Source organism: Marmota monax, unplaced genomic scaffold, assembly GCF_021218885.2.
Source record: "Marmota monax isolate L192 unplaced genomic scaffold, Marmota_monax_Labrador192_F-V1.1 WCK01_AAM20220418_F8-fsc00226, whole genome shotgun sequence".
Taxonomy (NCBI): Eukaryota; Metazoa; Chordata; class Mammalia; order Rodentia; family Sciuridae; genus Marmota; species Marmota monax.
In genome coordinates, this window is record NW_026693142.1 from 2208947 (window position 1) to 2231561 (window position 22615).

The 22615-nt window shown below is 36.7% G+C and overlaps 1 protein-coding gene across 18 annotated transcripts in view; it reads right to left on the bottom strand.

Moving 5' to 3' along the window:
- The window catches only part of Lmbr1 (limb development membrane protein 1), a 160039-nt gene that overhangs the window by 68856 nt on the left and 68568 nt on the right, over nt 1–22615 (bottom strand). For 17 of the 18 annotated variants that reach the window (XR_009227878.1, XR_009227877.1, XR_009227884.1 and 14 more), the window contains one exon: nt 21959–22062. Coding sequence is in view for 9 of the 18 variants with exons in the window: in XM_058582860.1 (XP_058438843.1) it covers nt 21959–22062 (104 nt within the window). In the remaining 9 variants the exon portion in view is untranslated. Of the gene's footprint in view, nt 1–2784; nt 2918–21958; nt 22063–22615 lie in introns of those variants that run through there. The other variant, XM_058582866.1, reaches the window with a different exon arrangement.

Sequence of the window (22615 nt, forward strand, 5' to 3'; positions counted from 1 at the left end):
GTTACACACTAAAATGCAGTGACAAAAAAAATTTTTTTGAAAGAAGTGATTTAATGATGATAATTCTAGTCATCTTACCAACAACTTGATGTTTAGATAGAAGGAGAAAAAGAATTCAAGAAAACCTCCATTTTAAATAGAAGTCATTTAAATTATGTCCCTTTTTATTCTGGTAATAGAGAAATTGAAATAATGCTATTAAAATTTAAGATTAACACTAATCTTACTAATATCAAAGTCACAGTACTGGGCTGGGGTTGTGGCTCAGCGGAGAACGCTCCTCTAGCACATGCGAGGCCCTGGGTTCAATCCTCAGCACCACATATAAAAAATAAATAAATAAAATAAAGGTACTGTGTTCAACTACTTCTAAGAAATAATAAATATTTTTTTTAAAAAGTTACAGTACTAGGACCTGGTATCAAAAGCAGTATTACTAAGCTTTTATAGAAAAGAACAATCAACATTAGTAAAAAGCAGAAAACAAGTTTAGCAAAATAGTAACAACAAAATATATAAAAAAAAATACTGACACAGAAAACATAAAAACCAAATATACCCACTATAACTATATAGGCAGATTAGGTAAAAAAAAAAAAAAAAAATCAGCTGTATATGCTATAATAAAACCATACTAAAAAAAATCAGTGAAAGCCATGCATGTTGGCACATGCCTGTAATCCCAGTGGCTAAGGAGGCTGAGGCAGGCAGATAGCAAGTCCAAAGCAGCCTCTGCAAAAGCAAAGTTCTAAGTAACACAGTGAGACTCTGCCTCTAAATAAAATACAAAATAGGATTGGGGATGTGGCTCAGGGGCCAAGTGTCCCAGAGTTCAATCCCCAGTACAAAAAAAAAAAAAAAAAAAAAAAAAAAACCTCACAGGGCAAAGAAAATTTGTATTCAGACATTCAAATAAGTTTTATTATTAAGGAAATAAAGTGCTCAAAATTTACAAAACCTGGGCTGGAGTTGTGGCTCAGTGGTAGAGCGCTTGCCTAGCAAGGCCCTGGGTTTGATCCTCAGCACCACATAAAAATGAAAAATAAAGATATTGTGTCCACCTAAAACTTTTTATTAAATATTTATTTTTTAGCTTTTAGGTAAACTAAAAAATAAGTATTAAGAAAGAAAATTTGCAAAACCTAAAAAAAAAAAAACTAAATAAGACACGATAAAGGAAGAAATTAAATGTAGTAATTAACGGGAAAAAAAAAGCAAAATAGTAAGAAAATTAAAAGATGGCTCTTTGAAAAGGATTTAGATAACTATCTGGCTAGAACAATCAAGACAATAAAAGAACAAAACAGCAGGAATGAGAAAAAAATACAAACAAGATACAGAATACATTTTCAAAAGAATACCAAATACAATTCTCTTGTCAATGAATTGAGAAACAGGATGAGATGGGTAGGGGCCAATTCTAGGAAATATATGTTGTTAAAACTGACTCGAGCAGAAGAGAGAGAAAAAACAAAAGAACATTATTCTTTGAAGAAACTAAAAATATTGGCAAAGAACTTTTTTCAGTAAAAGCTGTTAGCATGACTGTTTTACAGATGAGTATATTTGAAACTTCCAAACAACAGAATTTCCATGCTAATTTTATTCCAAAAATAGTATGAAAAGTTTCATAAACATTTTTTTCAGATATTAAAGATAAGCATATATACACACAAACTGAACCTACACATCCAACTATAAAAGACTGAATGAATTATGACACTTATGCAGAGTAAGAAGCTACGTCTTAAACTATGAGAAATGTTCATAACACAATTCCACCATGTGGAATTAAAGTCTGCAGACCTCAGTCTTTAAAAGTACATTCAGAGCAAGCAAGTGTAATCAGTATTATACTAACAGTCTTTATCTCTAGGGTTACAATTTTGGAGAGTTGTTTTTCTTATACACTTTTATGCTTTTCTATTTTTTCCAAATTTTCTATAGTGAGTTTATATGACTAAATAATTTTTAAAACAAACTAATATTACAATTTTTCTTATAAAAGTTAAATTCCTCAAGATTGTCACCCAAAACACAACTTAAAATTTTCCTAGTTCAGTTTGTAAGCTCGACAGTACAGTAAGCTGGTTAAAGCCTCTACTCTAGCAATTGAATTGACTGCTGGGTTCAAGTATTGGTTCTGCCACTTAGCATATAACCCTGCAAATTACTACATTTCTGCCACTTAGCATATAACCCTGCAAATTACTATATCTCTTTGTGCCTCAGTTTCCTCCTGTGAAGAGGGGGATATGAAAAGCACCCTCACCTCACAGGGCTGCTAGAAAGATCAGATAAATTAGTATGTGCAACATGCTTAGCACAGTATCTGGTACTCAGTCAACACAATGTAATAGTTAACACATGCTTCACATTATCCCTTCTGATAATTATCACTTCTATTTCCAAATCGATGTTTTACTACCTCAACTACCATCTTATCATCCTCTTCCCCTTGTCTCTGCCACCTACAAACGTTTAAGAAGCAACCCCATCTTCCTTCATGACTAGGAAGCCACCTAGCTCCTAAGTGGCTGCCGTAATGTCCTCTGCCCTAATAAGTATAGTACAAGCTTGGGTCCAACTAACTTAACCTCCATTCTACCATAGCTGCCCGCAAATGTTCTAATAATGCCTAACATCTTCAACTTCGAAACTGCTCTCAGTTCAAAACTTCCCACTGTTCTCCAGTTTCAGACCGCTGACTTGCCCAGGTGCTTGTGATCACAATGTCTTCTTCCCTGACCTCTCCAATCCTTCCACCAGTGCTGTTTCACTTGCCTGCACTGTGAACTAGTAGTGTGTTTTCATGACAATCCAGTCTCAGTGATGCTCTAGTAGTCCTTGCCCCACTGACTTCCACCAGGCCAGTTTAAACAATTCCTTGAATGACTTACTCCTTGAATTCTCAACCCTGTAAAAGAGATTCACAAAACCATCAGAAACCTTGGCTACAACATTCTGAAGTGGGCCTCAGTGTTACTTGGCTATCTTAGCACTGGCTTTTGGCTGGTTCTAACAATTCCCATCATGGTTTTTAAAGCATTTTCCTTCCTTTGTGATCCATCCTCTTCTTTCTTCCAACTGTAGCTGACTTTATCTCTACCTCAGTAGGATACGGCAGAGTGGCCTGTGACCCCCTCGGCTTTCCTCCTCTACCCTGCTTCTGTATGGTTTTCTTTGATCGGATAAAAGAAGATACTTTGGGTCTCTTTTCTCCCATAGCTCAATCCCAGATGGTTATCTCTTCACAAGCGATTATTAGAGTTTCTGAAAAAGTGGCTTGCCCTTTCCTGAACACTGATCCTGAAGCAGTAGCTCAACTAAATCTGGTGGAGATGGTTCACTGATACACTGTTCTTTCCTTATATGCTCTGACTCCTCCTGGAGCCAACAACCCTGAATTGTATGTTTTTAGACCAAATCTTACCACTGTGACCAAGGCCCATAAAAACCAACTGCAATCTTTCCTAAGATACACACAGGTACCCTAAACTTATTTCTAGAATCAACTCATCATTTTATTCCCTGTATCTGCTCCTCCTTCAGTGAAATGTACCTCAACGGTATCATTATCCACTTTGTTTATGCCAACACTTGTGAAATATCCTTGTCACCTACTTTCCTGCACCCCCAATGCTGAGCTTTCATCCAAACACCAAGTCCTTCTGACTCTACTGTTCAACTCCACAACATCCCCTCTCTTCCCCTGCCTCCACACCCACCCAAGAGACGCTCCTGTATCACATCTCTACAAGGACATCAGGAAGAAATGCAGTCACATGCCTTAGCTCTCAGGCCAGAAACATTTAGACAAGAAACAAACACCACTCTCTCTGTAGTAGAACCATATAAACTGCTCCAAAATGTATTTCAAATTGGTCAATATTTTTTTGTTAGAGCAATATAATTACACATGGTAGTTGGATCATTTCGATAAAATCACACATACACAAAATTTTATTTCAATCCCATTCCTCTGCCTTTCCCTCCCCTTCTTCCTTCCCCTAGTCTCTATTCTACTCTCTATTCTTCCTCTACCCTTTTGACCTTCATTTCACTTATTTATTTATTTATTTACTTTTTTTGGATTGGTACTTTCTACATATACATAAAGGTGAAATTTCTTATGGTATGCTTATATATGTATACAACATGATTGTTAAATTCATTCCGTATTTCCTCCCTTTTCCCGCACTTCCCACCCTCCTTATCTCCTTGTCCTACTTATCCTCCTATATCTTTATGAAATCTGAGTCCCCTCACTACCTTCTTTCCCTTGTTTTGCTCTAGCTTCTACATTAGAGAGAAAACATTCAATCCCTGGTTTCTGAGGCTGGCTTATTTCCCTAGTGTGATGTTGTTCATTTCCATCCATTTACCAGCAAATGCCATAACCCCATTCTTCTTTGTGGCTCAGTAAAACTCCATTGTGTATATATACCACATTTTTTTGATCCATTCATCTATGGATGAAAACTGGGTTGATTACATAATTTGGCTACTATGAATGGTGTTGCATAAATACTGAAGTTGGCTGTATCATTATAGTATGCTGATCTAGGAGTGAGACAGCTGAATCATATGGTGGTTCCATTTCTAGTACTATGAGGAATCTCCATATTGCTTTCCACAGTAGTTATACTAATTTGCAGTCCTACCAACAATGTATACCTTTTTCCCTACCATATCTCCAGCACTTATTATTTGTGTTCTTGATAACTGCCATTCTAGCTAATGAGATGAAATCTTACTGCACTTTTGATTTGCAATTCTCTGATTACTAGAGTGTTGAATATTTTTTCATATTTGTAGGCCATTGTGTTTCTTCTTTTGAGAATGTCTGTTGGGTTCATGTGCTCATTTATTGATTAGCTTGTGTTTTTTTGTTTTGTTTTGTTTTTTTGGCATGTGTTTTTTGAGTTCTTTATATATGCTGGATATTAACTCTGTCAGGGGAAGAGCTGGCAAAGAGTTTCTCCCTTTCTGTAGGCTCTCTCTTCATGCTATTAATCCATTTCCTTCAGAAGATTTTTAATATGATAGCATCCCACTTATTGACCTTGGTTTTATTTCTTGAGCTTTAGGGGTCTTATTAAGGAAGTCAGTGCCCAAACCAATGTGCAAGAGTATTATTCCTGTTTTCTTCTGGCAGTTCGAAGTTTCTGGTCTAATTCCTAATTCTTTGATCCATTTTAATTTGACTTTTGTGCAGGATGAGATAGGAATCTAATTTCATTCTTCTAATTATGGATATCCAGTTTTCCCAGCATCACTTATTTAAAAAGCTATCTCTTCTCCATATATTTTTGGCACCTTTGTCAAGTATCAGATGCTGTAAGTATGTGGATTTGAATCTGTGTCCTCTATTTTATACCACTAGTCTCCATGTCTATTTTGATATTAATACCATGCTATTTTTATTACTATAGCTCTGTAGTATAATTTGAAATCAGTTATTGTGATGCCTCCAGCTCTTATTATTCCAAATGATTTTTTTTAAAGAGAGAGAGAGAGAGAATTTTTTTATATGTTTATTTTTTAGTTTTCAGCAGATACAACATCTTTATTTGTATGTGGTGCTGAGGATCGAACCCTGGCCGCACACATGACAGGCGAGCGCGCTACCGCTTGAGCCACATCCCCAGCCCTCTTCCAAATGAATTTAAGGACTGTTTTTTTCTAGTTCTGTGAAGAATGTCATTGGTATATTGATGGGGATTGCATTGGATCTGTATATTGTTTTGGGTAGCATGTCCATCTTGACAATATTAATTCTGCCTATCCAGGAACATAGGAGGGCTTTACAGCTTCTAAGGTCTTCTTCAGTTTCTTTCTTCAGAGTTCTATAATTTTCATTTTAGAAAGATTTTACCTCCTTTCTTAGATTAATTCCCATTGTTTGGTTTTTGTTTTTGACCTTATTGTGAAAGAAGTGGTTTACCTCGTTTCTTTCTCAACTGAATCACAGTTGAAGTAATTAACTTATGAGTGTTGATGTTGTATCCGGCCGCTTTTCCAAATTCATTTATTAGCTCTACAAGTCTTCTGGTGGAGTTCCTTGAGTCTTATAGATCATGTCATCAGCAAACAGAGACAGTTTGACTTCTTTTCCTATTTGTATCCCTTTAATTTTCTTCTCTTGCCTGATTGCTCTGGCTAGAGTTCTGGAACTATACTGAATAGAAGAGGTCAGAGTGGACATTTTGTCTTGCTCCTGATTTCATAGGAAATGCTTTCAGTTTGAAAGACAAAAAAAAAAAAAAAAATTGCAAAAAGAAATATGATTTTCAGCTATATAAAAAAGAATAAATTATGGGCTGGGGATGTGGCTCAAGCAGTAACGCGCTCGCCTAGCATGCGCGGGGCGCTGGGTTCGATCCTCAGCACCATGTATAAATAAAGAGATGTTGTGTCCGCCGAAAACTGAAAAAATAAATATTAAAAAATTCTCTCTCTCTCTCTTAAAAAAAAAGAATAAATTAACAATATTACACTTACAAAAAGGCTGCTACAGTATAAGCCATCAAAATTGTTTGGTATAACATAACTTTTCAATGAACTACTAAGGGTAGCTGCTACAGTAAGAAATGACTGTTACTCTGTATTACTCTGACTTAATCCAGTATAAGGATGTGACAGTTGTATTTCCCTTTTTAAATTTTATTTTCTTTTTTATGATTAAATGAGACAAAATCAATTAACTATCACATTCATGAACTTTTAGTTAAACTAATGGGAAGAGATAAGTTTATTCATTAAATGTAATATAGCAAATTTTTTTATCTTCAAAAACTTCAAGGAAGACATAACAGGACTATACATAATCAGAAATTTCATTGTTTAACTCAGAGTCAACTAGTTTACAGAAGTACTAAAAATCTATAAACTTAATATCTTTCTTGAGAGCATAAGAATATTACAAAGCCTGAAAGAGTGCAGGATTTATGGCATGTAACACATGAGATTTTTAGGGTTCTGGGTGTGATTCTGTCTGCAAAGTAATGAAAAGCATGATGAGCCCTTATCACTACCATTAATTGCCAGCAGGACAACATATATGCCTACTCTACAGTCCTTTTTCCATCCAGAATTAGGAGCTAGCCAACTCCAAGGGGATGCTTCCTATCAACTCTACTCCTGCATATACTGAGCTAAGATATTCATCAGATGTTAGAACACCTCATTGAAATACCCTCAAACAATACGAGGACAAAATATCATCAAGGGAGGAGAAGGGCCCTATGGCTGACCTTAAAAAGTGAGAAGCCTCCTGAAGATAAGAGGACTATGAGGACTTCTCTTTACCATCAACAATTGCACTTCCTTCACATAATTCTGAATGCTTAGGTTGCTATGTCTACGAGGGCCTCAGAAACTTCACAGTATTGTTACACTCAAGTATGAATGCATATCTTGACCCACCCCAAAAGTACAACTCTAAGTTCCTCTAATGAAACCCTTCCCTTTGATTAAGATCATAGCATAACAAGCGCAGAGCATATTCATGTAAAATACTATTGAGATAAGTACTCTCTGCTAATGAAGTGCCATGTTGTTTTCAAAGAATAAATATGTAATCACACTGGTTCATGCCAGTACTATTGTGAAATTACAATGACTTCAACATCATAATAGCTAAATTAGATGAAGTAGGCTAGTAAAGACTAAACAGAGACAGATTTATTTTAGATTTATATAAGCACTGAATGGATAGTCTACAATACTGAAATGTTATAAATGCTTCTTGGAATTTTTGTGCTGGTCAATGATACATTTAATTGCTCTATACTGAATATCAGTGAAGTGGAAACGACAATGTACTTACAAAAGCATCACTAAGAACTTGATATGTTTCTATGGTGATGAACAATTAAACAAGGTTTCTCCTGACATCTGGCCCTCCTATAAGGAATGCAAACACCACTCGATATGCCATGTCTCCACACACTAAGAAAGCCTGGGAAAACCTTTACGTTCACAGAACATGTAAAGATCAAGTCATTGTTTTCATTTAATGAAAAGGGTTTCTTAGTAACTTTAAGATAAGGTTTACTCAGCATAGCATCAAGGCTGACCTGTCACACATGCAGTCATGGGGGAACACTAAAGCAGAACAGAAAATAAAAGGAGGACTAATGATTTTAAACCACAAGAAAACTGCAAACAAGCATTTCTGGAGAGCATCCAATGTCCCCCTTACCCAACAACCACTAAGCGCATGCACAAAGGGGCTTGCCCAAGGAAACAGCTCTCCTCGAGTTCTGTGGTCAATAGTGAGATGCTCTTGAATATTAATATGTCATGCAGTCTATTTTAAAAACATATACAGTGATCTACACAAGATGGAAAAATTGACACTATAAAATACTCCAGCTATTAAAACTTTCCCAAAAAAGTATTTTAGGTAAGTTACAATAAAAACATTAATATTGCTAGTTCAAAATGTTCGTTATATTAAAATTTGTGGACAGAAATTTCCCATGATATTAGATAAGCTCCAGACTATAAGTAAATAAAATAAAACAACAAATTCCTAGCCTGAAATGAAAGAACTGGACTATAAAAACTTAAATGTAACTCTAAATTTGGGGAGAAATTACTTCTCACCGCACTACTTCATATCAAAACAATTTACTGGTTAGTCAGTGAGACTCTTTTCTTCTATTTCTGTTTTAATTAAGCCTTCAGTAATAAATTTCCTGTGAAATAGAGATGGGAGCTAACATGCAGAGCTCTCGTCAGCCTTCTTCTACGTGCTTATCAAATCCTCACAATAAAGAAAAGGCTCAATTTTATTATCCACAAGATAATAACTCAAGAGTAGTGATTTGCCTGTGGTCATACATTCAATGCACTTCAGAACTGACTTTTTAATTCAGGTCTGCCAACCTTTAGAGCCCATGCTTTCCACTACCCCAAAAAGACAGAAATTAGGTACAAAAGAAAGAATGAAAAGTAGAAAAGTGGGAAGAAAGCTTTAAACATATGACAAACCTACAATTTCAGTAAGGAACATAAACGCTTCTTTCACCAGACATTAATTTTCAATTCTACAATAGCAAGCTCATACCACGGTCAAATGCTCAGTCCCATGGGAAACTTTTAATACAAGAGAACATCTTAGTCAATATCCTACTATTCCACTTTCATAAAAGACCCAAGCACACACTCTAATATTTAGACAAAAAAGATTAGGATTCTTATTTATTACATTATTACACAAAGCAGAAAAGATATTCAGGTTTGCAATTCAAAATAAAGGAATGTCACATGACAATTTAGATAAAGTGTCATAATGCTTTTCTGGCAAAAATACACTTACACAAAAGCACTAGAAACTCCAAAATACTACAAAAGAGCTGTGCTTTATGGCAGAAACAGTACACAAGCACATAAGAACTATAGGTGTCTGTTCTCTCTCTAAACCAGGTCCTGGGTGAGCTTCGCCAGGCTCTCTCTCCCAGATTTCTGCATTTCTTACAGCCCTTGATAAATGAGAGCAAAGCTGGGTGGTACATGCATGTAAATAAATTTTTCCACTGAAAATCAATAAACTAGTTTAATGTAGTAGCATCTGTTTTGTTAATGTGAGCCCATCACCAAGAAATGAATCATCTTTTTTCCTTCTATGTCTAAATAATAAAAGCACATTGTTCGGCTTTCGTGTCTATTTATTATTAAATAATAAAAAGCACACTATTTGGCTTTGTATGTCAACTTAGGTGGACTATACCCAGGTATATACCTAACTTCAAAAAACATTACCATGACTGTTGCAGCATCCATGTAACCCTCCCAATAACATCAACCCACCCAAAACATAACAAAACACTATCATGTTTATCATTTACTTCAAACTTGTAATAAAATACATGAGACAGAAAATTCACCATTTTACCATTTCTAATTAAATAAGGTTCATGGGAGAAGTTTGTTCACATGCTGCGGTGGCATCTCCAATAGTCATCTCCAAGAACTCCTCTTAAATGGAAACTATGAGCCCATTAAACAACAGCTCCACTGTGCCCGCCCCAGCCCAGACAGCCATGCTTCTACTTCCTCTGTGAATGTAACTAACTACTTGAGGTATCTCACCTGAGCATAATCACGCAGTATTTGTCCGCTGAGGACTAGCTTATTTTACTTGGCATAATGTCTGGGGTTTGCCCATTCTGCAGCAGTGTCAGCACATCCTTCCTTGAAGCAGAATAATATCTCATGCATGCATAATCACATGTTGCTCATCTACTCACCTGTCCCTGGACACTCGGGATGCTCCTATCCTCTTACCACTGCTGCGAGCATGAGTGTGCAAATAACTGCCTGAGTTATATGCCCAGAGGAGAAATTGCAAGATCCAATGGTAATTTTACTCTCAGTTTCGTTTTTGTTTTTGTTTTTTTGAGGTACCACCACATTTGTCTATCAGCAATAACTTTTCCATTCTCACCAATGACACTCCAGAATTCTAATCTCGTCATATCCTCATTAATGCTTATTTTCTGGGTTCTTTGCTAATAGCCATTCTAATAAGTGTGAAGTAATATTTCATTATAGTTTTGATGTTTGACTGAAAAGTTCTATCATCCTGTTCTTCAAAATTACTTTGACTAGTTTTGGTTTTCTGATTTTCCATAAAATCATTACTGCTTGTCATATTCTATAAGAAAACCTCTTAGTATATTTATCAGAATAGTGTTGATTCTAACAAACACAGACTATCCAGCCATTTATTCAGGTCTTCTTTAACATCTTTTTTTTTTAATATTTATTTTTTAGTTTTCGGTGGACACAACATCTTTGTTTGTATGTGGTGCTGAGGATCGAACCCAGGCCGCACGCATGCCAGGCGAGCTCGCTACCGCTTGAGCCACATCCCCAGCCCCTTTAACATCTTTAATAAGATATTTTGTTTCCTTCCATTGGTTCCATTGGAAATAAATCTAATGAACAATGCTTAAGGGTTTAAGCATTGTTCATTAGATTTACTTCATTGCCTAAAGGGAATAAAAGGAATTTTTAACTGGATTTCTTCTTTGTTGCTGGTATTTATTAACTTTATGTATTAATCCTATGTCCAACTTTCTTGTTAAATTTTCTTATTGGAAACAATAAATAATTTTTTGATTTTATACAATCTTTTCAATAATCACCTGTTAATAATAATCATTTGAATCTTTCTGTTTTGTTTTTTGTTGGTGGTGGTCTTTCCACATCATTTCCCTGACCTGTGAGGTGAGGGTTACCTATGGTGGAAAGGTCAAGAAGAAACCACTAGAACTGCATCTATCTAGGAAACTAGTAAACAAAGCAGATATTTAAAATACCAAATGAAATAAAATACGTAAGAATACTTTAAAAACAGTAAAATAGTAAATAAATATGAATCTTTCATAATGTCTGAATGCAGGGGGAAGATCTAGTGCCTGTTTTATGTAAGAATTGGATTCAGCATGTAAGATTTGAGGTTAACAGTAGTAACAGCATCCTCTAAATTCACTTCAACTTCTCAGCAACTATATAACAAAAACTACAGCTGACAGCACAGTTGGAAGAACTCCAGCCACAAGCTCTCCTAAACCTGCAGACAGCACAGGGAGCAAGGCAGCACCAGATCAACAGAACAGGACCCTGAGGACACAGTGGGAAGAGGCAGCTGTGAGTTCCAGCAGAGGTCAGGTCCAGCCAGGACAGCTGTGGTGAGGCTGAGCTCCATGCCATCAACGGGGCAAACACTCTAGGAACTGTGGGAAACAGTACATCTGGTTCCAGACACATAAAATCCTAAATCTACCCAGCTAGCTGAGGAACCAGGCAGGGTTGGGGCTGGGAAGACATCCAGTCCTATAAACAGAGCTCAGGATGGTCAGGGATCTGCAAAGGTTCAGAATCAGTCAACCAAGCTGCACTAAAATAATGCATCAGTCTAAGAGTCTTATTTTGTGTCAAGGTTCTAAAAACATTACATCCTGAAAGGAACTGCAGGAACCCATCTATCCCACACAGGGCTCTGCTGGAACACACTCAGGTCCCACACCCCCAAGACAAGCGGAGGGAGACAGCAGAGAGTGCTCACTTTCACCCTTGTCTCCCTGCACAAGGACTCCACCCCAGCACCCTAAGTATTCAAGTTAAAGACACATTGAGGAACAACCACAATCCTAACCCAAAGCAGTCACAATTACAAAAGAATCATGCTGGAGATAACACTCAGGAAAAGGATTCTGGCAGGAGTGTATTGAGGAACAACTGATTTCCTGGCAGAGGGAGCGATGTGAAGGAAGAGGTGGAGTGAGAAAGGACAGGGCCTGTTCTAGGAGAGGTGAGTTGGTAGGGACACAACACAGGGCAGGCAGGGAGCCAAGGGAAAGACTCGGCTTAAGACAGATGGAAGCCAAATTACACATAAGATGCTCCTATGTGTAATGCACCAGAGTTTAGACTATTTTGTTGGAATTAGAAGCTATCAAGGATTTTATGGAGCTGAGGTACATATACAACTAATTGTTAAGGAAGCAAAGCTAAAAGGCACTATAGCAGTTACTTTGTATGGGGATGAAACTGGCTATAGAAAAAAAAAAGTAACTTAAATAGTCCAAGTGAGAAATGAGGAAGCCTGAACCAAAATAACAGCAGGAAGAAAAGAAAATCTTATTCTGAATATTGAGTAAAGTATTTTAAGTCATTTAATGCAATAAATTCTCATTGTAACATAAAGTATTCCATTACTTTCTTAAAAATTACATCAGAAATATATCTTGAATTCTATGTATTTAAAAAAGGATGTAAAAATCAATAACAGTTATCATTCTGATACCTCAAAAAATGGTTTAAAAACATCTAAGCCCTTCACAAGTCTATTTAAAAATCAACTGCTTATAAAAATATTCACTGATGTGCAATGTAAGCATTAAATATTAAGTAATTCTACCTGAAATAAACTTTTAAAATATAAAATACTTACCTCTAGCCTTATAAAACCTAAAATTTCTTTTCCTGTATTCCAAAAAAAAACAGGAAATGTTTCCCATAAAACTGATCCTTTCAATATACTTTATTCTAACTTTTTTGACTGTCAACATACCCTTATGTTTTTTCAGTTTTTGCTTGCTAACCTAATTTTTAATCACTAAAAGACAAATGTGACTTTTACATACACATAGTTTAGCATTTCAGTTGCTTTAAAGTTCAGTCACTCCAGAAGAATGCTTGTCTTTCTAGATGAGAATTTCCTTTCTTTAAACAGAAAGTTCAAACCAATACATTTTTAAGTAGTATCACTGTCAGTAACTTAAAGAAAAGTAGATGAAGCACAATCTAAATATTACCTAAGTTATCAAACAATCGTACTGTCTTTGATGTGTCTGAGTACACAGTATCTACTTTTGGTATATAGATGAGCCAAATTAATGGATTGTAGATTGATATTATGTACCAAGTTTCAGCTACATATTGGCAAACATTTCATAAAGATCAAAGATCATCCTTGTGACATGCTGAATAAATGATTTTATAGACAAATAAGTACAAGACAAATGCCATGTAAATACAGGATTTTCACAATACAAACTCTAACCTCTTTGGTGAGCACTTACCCAGTAGTCATATGATATCATAATTACTTAAGAAGTCTGACATCTAACTTCACTTTCAAATAACATTCCTCTCAACCAAGGGTGGGTAATTTTCAATTCCCCAAAAAAAGTCTTGGAAAAAAATTCTAATGAAACAATTATTATTTCTATAAAACAGAAATGTGCTCTGCTCCTAAAATGATGCTTTCACCCTTCCTCTGACCAAATATTTCATAATATTGGAAGTATTTGAGGCCAGCACAATTAAAAGTATAATTAGTTTAAAATCTGAACCTGGTGAATTTTTATTTCTTCCCTACCAAAACATTCCTCAATTAACAAAGAAGCCTGAACTATGAGACATTAGTTAGTAATTTAATTATCACATAAAATAAAGTTCAAAATTTAGTTGCCTATTAAACATGGGACCTGTTTTTTACAACCTGTACTGTTCTAAGATAAAACAGATCCTGTTTCAGGATACATAACAAAAGCTGGCCATGTCGATGCCAACATAACTGCCCATGTCACTGTGCTATGACATAAAAATCTGTCCTATACTAATTTTCCTGATGTTTCATTAACAGCTCTCACACACTTGTCACGTTTGAGCTCTTTGTGGTAACTGCTACAGATAATGTGTCCTGGGCATTTCACCAACACCTTAGACCAGATCAGGACTTGAGTCCAGCTGCTCTGAACTCCAAAATGCACATTTTTGGCCATTACATTATTATGCAAATAAAGAAAGAATCTAGCCTTAAATGCAGAAATCCCTCATTATTCTAGGTGGAGAGAAAGATGAAAGTAATAGGTAGTAGTCCAATTCAAAACACTGTACTTTCACAAAGTATATGAAAACTAATTTTTTAAAAAAGCAGCTGCTATTCAACAATTCATTGTGACTATAATTTAATTCCCTCCAATAGGCAACTGCACTAAGAGCGATGAAGTTGATGCCATTTCAGGAACTAAATGAAGTTTCATTCAAAGTCTTTATGAACGCAAACCATCTCTAAAGGAAACCAGCACATGTGCTCTGCTCCTCACATGATGCTTCTGCCCTTCCTCTGAGGGCCTGCATGCGAGCCTCCCTATCTGAAAGGCTCTCCACCTATGCCTCCACCGCCACACCTTTCACAGCAAAGGGGTGATTCCTAAGGCCTCCACTGCAAAGCACTGCCAGATGGAATGTTTTGAAAATAACCATTCTCTGCCAGGCATGGTGGCACATACCTGTAATCCCAGGGACTCAGGGGCTCAGAAAGGAGGATCCTGAGTTCAAAGCCAGCCTCAGCAGCAGCAAGGTGCTAAGCAACTCAGTAAGACCCTGTCTCTAAATTTAAAAAATATAAAATAGGGCTTGGGGTGTGTGGCTCAGTGGTTGAGTACCCTTGAGTTCAATCCCCAGTACCCCCACACACATATAAAAAAAGAAAAGAACCATTCTCATCCACACTAATCTCTGAGGAAAAATTAGTGCTCCCAGTTGGGAGAATGTAGAGCAGCTCTATTAATGCATTACTCCATGGTTTTCTTGCAGGTGTTGGGAGAATCAAATTAACACATAACAATAGTTAGTAAGATATGACTTCATTTTCTGTAATAAACACCACGATCAAAACATGCCCAAGTTAAATTTCCTTGAAGGGTTCCCAGCAGGAGCCTTCCTCTTGTCTGTGATTTCCTCTCACCCACCAGAACCATGCCAAATATGCGCATGTGCCACTAACACTAAGCAGCACTTCCTTAATCACTCATTCCCAACAATTTATGGATCATCAGTGGCAAAAAAAAAACGAGCAAAAATAATGAAAGAATGCAATGAAAGCTCACAGAGACAGAGGCTGAACTTCCTACTCACTTCTCTTTAAGATGGAGGCCTGAGACAAATTAGCCACTGAGGGGAAAAGTCATCTGGTCATAAAATACAGTACAGGGTCACTTTTATGTAAGTTTGCCAAAAGGGACATAAACCAGGACAATCTCAAACTGTGACACAGGACAGAAACATATTAAAAAAATCTTTGTTCCTCCTCCATTGTGCTGTCATGTTGCTCGGCTTTATGGACGTCCCGAGCGCCAGCACAGAGCCTCTCGCTCCCACCTGGTCAGTCTAATTAATTAAGAAAGGAAGTCACCTCAAATTTTGTACTTTATGCTTTTATTATTAAGCACTTGTTTGAAGTTATAGGAGTTAACCTCTTAATCCTACAGATCACGCACTAGTTCTGGACAGTCTAGGATGTCTGCGTGGTTTGGATAATTGGTCAGGATGTTGCTGTCGCTGATGTTAAATTTTATACCAGGACTTTAAATCAAAGATAAGCATTAAGGTGAAAACAATGTACATTTGTTCCCAGAAAAATCATGGGCTTATGAATTAATCTGTCATTAAACTTATAAATAGTCACATTTGAGTTTTTTCCCACGTTCATTAGTTGCTAATCTGTTTCCTTATAACATTTAATTCAAAGTAGATGTTAAGACACAATATGCAACAAATAGATTCCTACATCTCATGTGAGCACCAACCAGAGATGATACCTCTAGAGTTCATGACTGAATCAGAAGCATCTCCTGATGACTGTGCAGCTAACCTAGAGGTCTTTCCTGAGGTAGAGGAGAGGAAAAACTACAGCTCTGATCTGAGGTATGAGAGCAACAGTTGCACTGTCTGCCCTTAGATGACCCCAATCCCCACGACCCACAGACGCCCGCCACTAAAGAGTAACGAAGCTCAAAACTGCAAAGAGGCATCTCCACCACAAAACCAAACAAACCTAATGATGTGCCTTTCTATCAGAAATGAAAATTCAGATGTAAACACAGGATCAGGTTCAAACACACATGAACAAACTCGATGTTTGATGCAGCACATGAATCTAACAACAGAAGAATCTGCATCAACATTGAACTGCTAGTAGTTTAAGATCCAAGTAAAAGTTAGCTTCTTACTAAAAACTTTATCAAAACCACTTCTATTCTCTTAGGCTTAAGAATAATAAAGAAAGGGAATAGCAAAAAGATGGTCCTAATAAAATAGAAACACACGCCACAGTAAGGAGAAAGAAGAAAGGCTATTTAAGGGCCTTAAAAGGACATGGTCAACCCCCAGGCCTAAAATGTCCTGTTTGAATTAACATAGTGGCTTAATTAAAAACTAAGTAGAGAATTCTGCTTAATTTGATTTTCAATTCAAGCTCTGCATCCGCCCCATGGCCAGTGGCCAATTTCCGCATCTCGGGGCAATATGCAAGGAGCTGCTTTAAAATCCATCGCCCAGGGACTCCATGGGAGTATGGTGGGCCATGTGCCACTTAGGGAATACACCAGACTAGACATAGTAAAACAAAACCAGGAGGGTGGTCATGGAGGAAAAAAAGGAAATTTAACTTAACCATAATACAAGTTCATCAGGACTCAAATTATTGGGCAGCATCTGCCATTAGAAATGTTCTACCTTCTTCAGTACCAATCAGAAATGAGTATGTCAAAGGTAACCAATGATAAACACCTTTTAGGAACATATATGAATACTTATTAGACAATTCAAACACTTTGTGACTGTGGCCGATGATAATAACATTAACATCAATAAAGCAGCAAAGTTTGTAGTTCTAATACAGCCACAGTGCCTGCCAAGAGCATCTGGAGCAACATCCAGAGCTGCACAAGGAAACACCAAATAATTCTATGCTGCAGAAAGACACCTAGCATTTCAACACACACACTGAGACTTAAAATGCTAATAACCCCTGCAACTTTCAAGTAATTGGTTTCAAAACTTAAAAAAAAAAAAAGAGCATTTTAAAATAGCATGACCTGATCACCTAAGTTTAAAGCTTTCTAAAACATTTCTACTAGGGTCTAAAATGTACTGTAGCTTCAAGAAGGCTTTTTTTCCGAAGTATACTACCTTTAACGCTAAAACTGATTTATTCTGCTTTAGTCAATGCTATTTCAAAATGTGAAAAACAATTTGGAATTTTAGAACTGCTCATGATAATAACATGTGAATAATTAACAGCTGACTCTACTGTATTTGGTTTCTTTCTGAATCCCAAATAACATTAATATTATAAGTAATATTAATAAGTAAAGAATAAATAACAATATTTATTGCTTGAGTGTATTTACAGACTACCATGAAGACAGTGGTGGTTTAATAATAGTTAACATTTACAATTACTTTAAATGCAGTCCTGGGCTCTATGCTCTACATGAACAATCTTGTCTTATATAATCATGAAAATAATACAGTAAGGTAAGTATCTTTATTGTAGCCATCTTACAGAAAGAACACCTGAGATTCAGATGAAGTAACATGCCCAGGCAGCTGTCTCTAAAGCCCACTTCCTTACCTTTGTGCCCTCCCTCTTTCTTCCCTGGCCCCTGCCCTTGGGCATGCCCATACGTTCAGACTCCCCACTTGACAGTCCTCTGCCTTCAGGCCGCAACCCCCTTACTACCCCTCTTTACTAGTATGAGAAACAAAACGTTTAAATTGGTCACCATAGCACCTATTCATTCCAATCTTCCCAAGTTGGATCAGTGATAATCATCAGGGCTCTAACTGCCCCCTTTTTAAATCCTTCAGTGGGTCTGGGAATTACCTGTCTGATAATCACAACTGTATCACACAAACATTCAACACTTCAGTCCCATATGAGGTCATGAAGTACACTGGAGGCCCTTGAAGGGTTTTAACAGATGAACACAGTCAAATTTGTGTTTTGGAGAAAGAATGTTCTTTTAATCATGAATAGAGAAACTAGGAGTAAAAAAAGGAAAAAAATTCAAAGGGAAGAACTATACAACTGTGTACAAATGTGGTCGTAAAATACCTCTATCTCTTGGATCCTTGTTCAGCTGATTCTCCCTTTTGATCTTAAGTCTATAAAGGGGCACAGGAGAAAAGTAACGACAGAGTTTTTTTTAAAGCCTACAGTGTGTTGCTGATCTGCTTCATCAAATGCAATCATGTTACTTCCCTGGCTGACTGGTTTACCACACAGAGCCGAGTCCCTTCCCTGACTGGCTGGGCACTTAGAGGTAGCCAAGTCCCCTTTCTAGATAGTCAGTTCACAAGAAGGGTGGAATGGTCTGTCCACGTCACATGCTATTTTGAAAAATTACCTAGCTAACAATTAGAATTTCATAAAGAACACCAGGTAGATAGTTCTACAACACCAAACACGGACATATTTAACACTGAGCAGTTCCAGTTGTTTCTTGCATTGGGGAACACTGCAAAGAGGCAGTATCAGGAAGAGGCAGAGCTTTCATGCATAAAGCAAACACCAACAGGCAGTTTTTGTGACACAGACCAAAATGTTCTATTGAGCAGAGCTGGATGCATATGATATTTCTACAAAACTCAGTGCCAAGCACTCCCTGGCCCATGTGCTCCCTGATGCTCCTTTCCTTTGTGACATATGCGGAAACTTTAAAATGTGTGATTCACTTAAATGAAATGATAGATGCAAAAATCCTCATGGGAAAACGCCAGTTCGCTGTTGTCTACAGCACAGAATCCAAACTGCCTGGCAGAGGATCAGTGCTTCCAGAACCTGACCCTGAGGGCTACTTGTGCATCTTGACTGTTCATGGTTCACATCTAGGTACCAACCATTTCCCTCAATTCCATTAGAGTTCCAGGCAATGGCTCAAGCCTGGAACATCACACTCTAGCAAATACTGCTGGTGGATCAGATCCCAGCTCAATCCCAGCTGGCCTCCTCCTCACAGCCTGCCCCTAGTGCACAGCAGAACAAGATAACCATTTCTTTCAGCCTCTTCCTTAGCACCTCATGAATAAGTTCATCAAACTGTAATAAGTTCATCTGGTTTGCAACTGTAAGTTCTCCATGTTTCCTTGGAAGCAGGAGACCCATTTCTTTGTGTCCCTAGAAATTTCCTATAATACTAACTAGTAGTTAGAGGATTGCTAATGCCTTCAATAACCACTAACTAGTAGTAGACTACTTCATAAAACTCTTGGAATAAATGTCCATCAAAAGCTCTACCTCCAAACTTCAAGATGCTACAGAAGCCCACCGTTTCAATAGTCTCCAATGCCCCTTTTCTTCTGTTCATTCTTTTTAGTTTCACTTTGGTGGTAAGCATCTCCTGGAACTCTGTGTCCCTTGGCTTCCAGATGGTCACCCCATTTTCCTCACACTAGCTGACAGTGTCAGAACTCTTCCTTGCGCCTCTCTTCTGACAGTGTTTCACATTCATGTTCTGTCCTCGGCCACCTCGTCTTCCTACTGGCTTTTCTTGTGCTCTCCAGAGTGCTGACTGTGAAGAACACCGACCTGGGGAAGGTCAGACATCCCTAGATATTCTGTTCTAATTGTGCTATTTTACATGGATGGCTCATAGACAATTTGATACAATTTAATATCAGTTTTCTCCTTATAGAAGAAGAGTTTGAACTAAATCCCTTTCAGCAATAATATTTTGTATTATTTCTTCAAGAAAATATAAACCAGCAAACAGCTTTCTAAGTTGAAAGAATACAATTCTTAACAGTATATAAATTTAATTGCCAATCTTAATAATATAACAGGATTAAAAAATGTCCAACATACAAAAGCCAGTTTTCTCAATGTGAGGCTTGACTGCCAAACACATTCCTTCATTCATTCTTATCTCGGAACCTTCATTAAATAAGAAGCTAGCTGTTCCTTTTCAGCTAGCTGCAACACGTTCACCTATGGGATAACAGCCAGACAGCTGTTCCCGTGAGTCCATGGGAACAGCACTGTGATCATCACCCCAGTGATGCACTGCATCTTTAAAATGTATGGTTATTTAAGGTTTAAAGTCAGAAGAGCTATCAAATGGTTAAATAATTTCACCTCTATGATCCCACACAGAGTTATACAAGATGAAAAGTAATAACAATTCACATGCAGTTTACAATTTCCCAAGCCAAATTTTCTGAATTAGCATTATACTATCATTCAATAATAAGATATACAGGCACATTTCATTCTGTATGCCACCACAACATACTGAATGGAACTAAAAGTCAGAAAGGCAAAACATGCTAAACTGTAACACTAGTCTCATTTTGCAAGTTTAAAAATCATTTAAAAGGTATTAATGTACTTAAATCTTTGCATTTACATTATATTCCAAAAATTTATGACAAAGAACTGCATAGGTTATAAATAGAACCTAGTTTCTTTTTCTTTAAAATACTGTATTCAAAGAAATGTGGTATATAAACACAATGAAATATTACTCAGCCATAAGGAATGAAATTATGGTATTTGCCGGTAAATGGATGGAACTGGAGACTACCATGATAAGTGAAATAAGCCAATCCCCAAAAAAACAAAAGCTGAATGTTCTCTCTGATGTACAGATGCTAACCACATAATAAGGTGGGAGCAGAGAAAGAAGTTTATTGGATTAGACAAAGGGGAATTAAGGGAAGGGAGGGGGGACAGGAATAGGAAAGACAGTAGAATGAATCAGACATCACTTTCCTGTACTCATATATGAATACATCACCAGTGTAACTCCACACCATGCACAACCACAAGAAGGGGAAATTTAAAAAAATAAAATTAAATTTAAAAAAGAATGGGAATGTCAAAATACATTCTGCTGTTATATATAACTAAAAAGAATAAATAAAAAAAAATTTGGAAAATACTATCTTCAAGGATAGACTAAAGTACTGCCTCTTTTAAAGTCTTGATTAGTTTAAGAAGTTCCTGAGACATTTCCCAGTTTGCCCACTTCTAAGCCTTCCACATTTACCTAAGATTAGTTACTCTTGGTATCCTGGGAATTTGACTACCTAATAAAGCATATCCGATTTTATAATGTGCTACTACCCTGAAAATATTGTATGTGAGATAACTTTTACATCAAGATGTATTTTAGGATTTTTAGAATCTCATATCAAGCTCTAAAATTGAATGAGATTACCTAAGAAAGCAGTAACACAGTAACACTAACCCTATAGGTTTATCTATTCCAAAGGAATACTCCACTAGAGTAATGCACAGCACAAACATATACAGGATTGATGGAGAACTTTCCCCATAAACATACAAAATGATTCAATGTGCAATATTACTATTATTGCTAAAATGTGGTTTTAATATTATTTATTAAACTTTTTATATTCTATTCAAATGCTTGTTTGATCTTCAGTTCAACATAAATGACATTTACTTCTTTTTTTAATGTTTATTTTTTAGTTGTACACAATACCTTTATTTTGTTTGTTTATTTTTTTATGTGGTGCTGAGGATCGAACCCAGGGTCTCGCACTCTTGAGGCAAGCGTTCTACCGCTGAGCCACAATCCCAGCCCGACATTTACTTCTTAATTCCAAAATTCAATTTACTTACCTTTTTCAGGCCAGCAAATCCTTCTGATTCCAGAAAGAAAAATGCAAAGGGCATCAACACAAATAAACAAAGGTTGGAAAAGAGAGACGCAAGATTCCACAAACCTGTAAAGAAGATAACAAAAGAAGAGGAAACTCAGGTTAGATATTGACAGGCCTTTTGAAATTTCACTAAATGGTGATGTTAATCAACATGTATACCTTTTAATACTAAAAGTAAATATAAACTTGAAATAACAAATAATTTAAACTTAGAAATCAGAAAGTAATTGCATATTTGTTAAACTTTAACTTTGTAACTTGTACCTACTGAGAAAGGCCAATATAGAAACTAGTTTCTTTTTTCTAGTGCCCTAAAATAAATTAACTAAAAATATGACATGCAGAGATCCAAAGGCACACGTCTATAGACATGTAGGCACCAGAATATTTAAATTAGAGCCACTAGCATCTACTGAGCACTTAATAAATGCCAGACACTCTGCTAATCATTTTACATGTATAATCCCATTTAATTTAAGCCTCATAAAACCCCGAAAATAATAACTAGCATTGACTGAGGCTGATGTGCCACGCACCATTCTAAGTGATTTGCAGACCTTCTACACGTTCGTCTGCTCTTCACAGCAGTCCCTGAGGCCAGCAGCACTGCTACTCA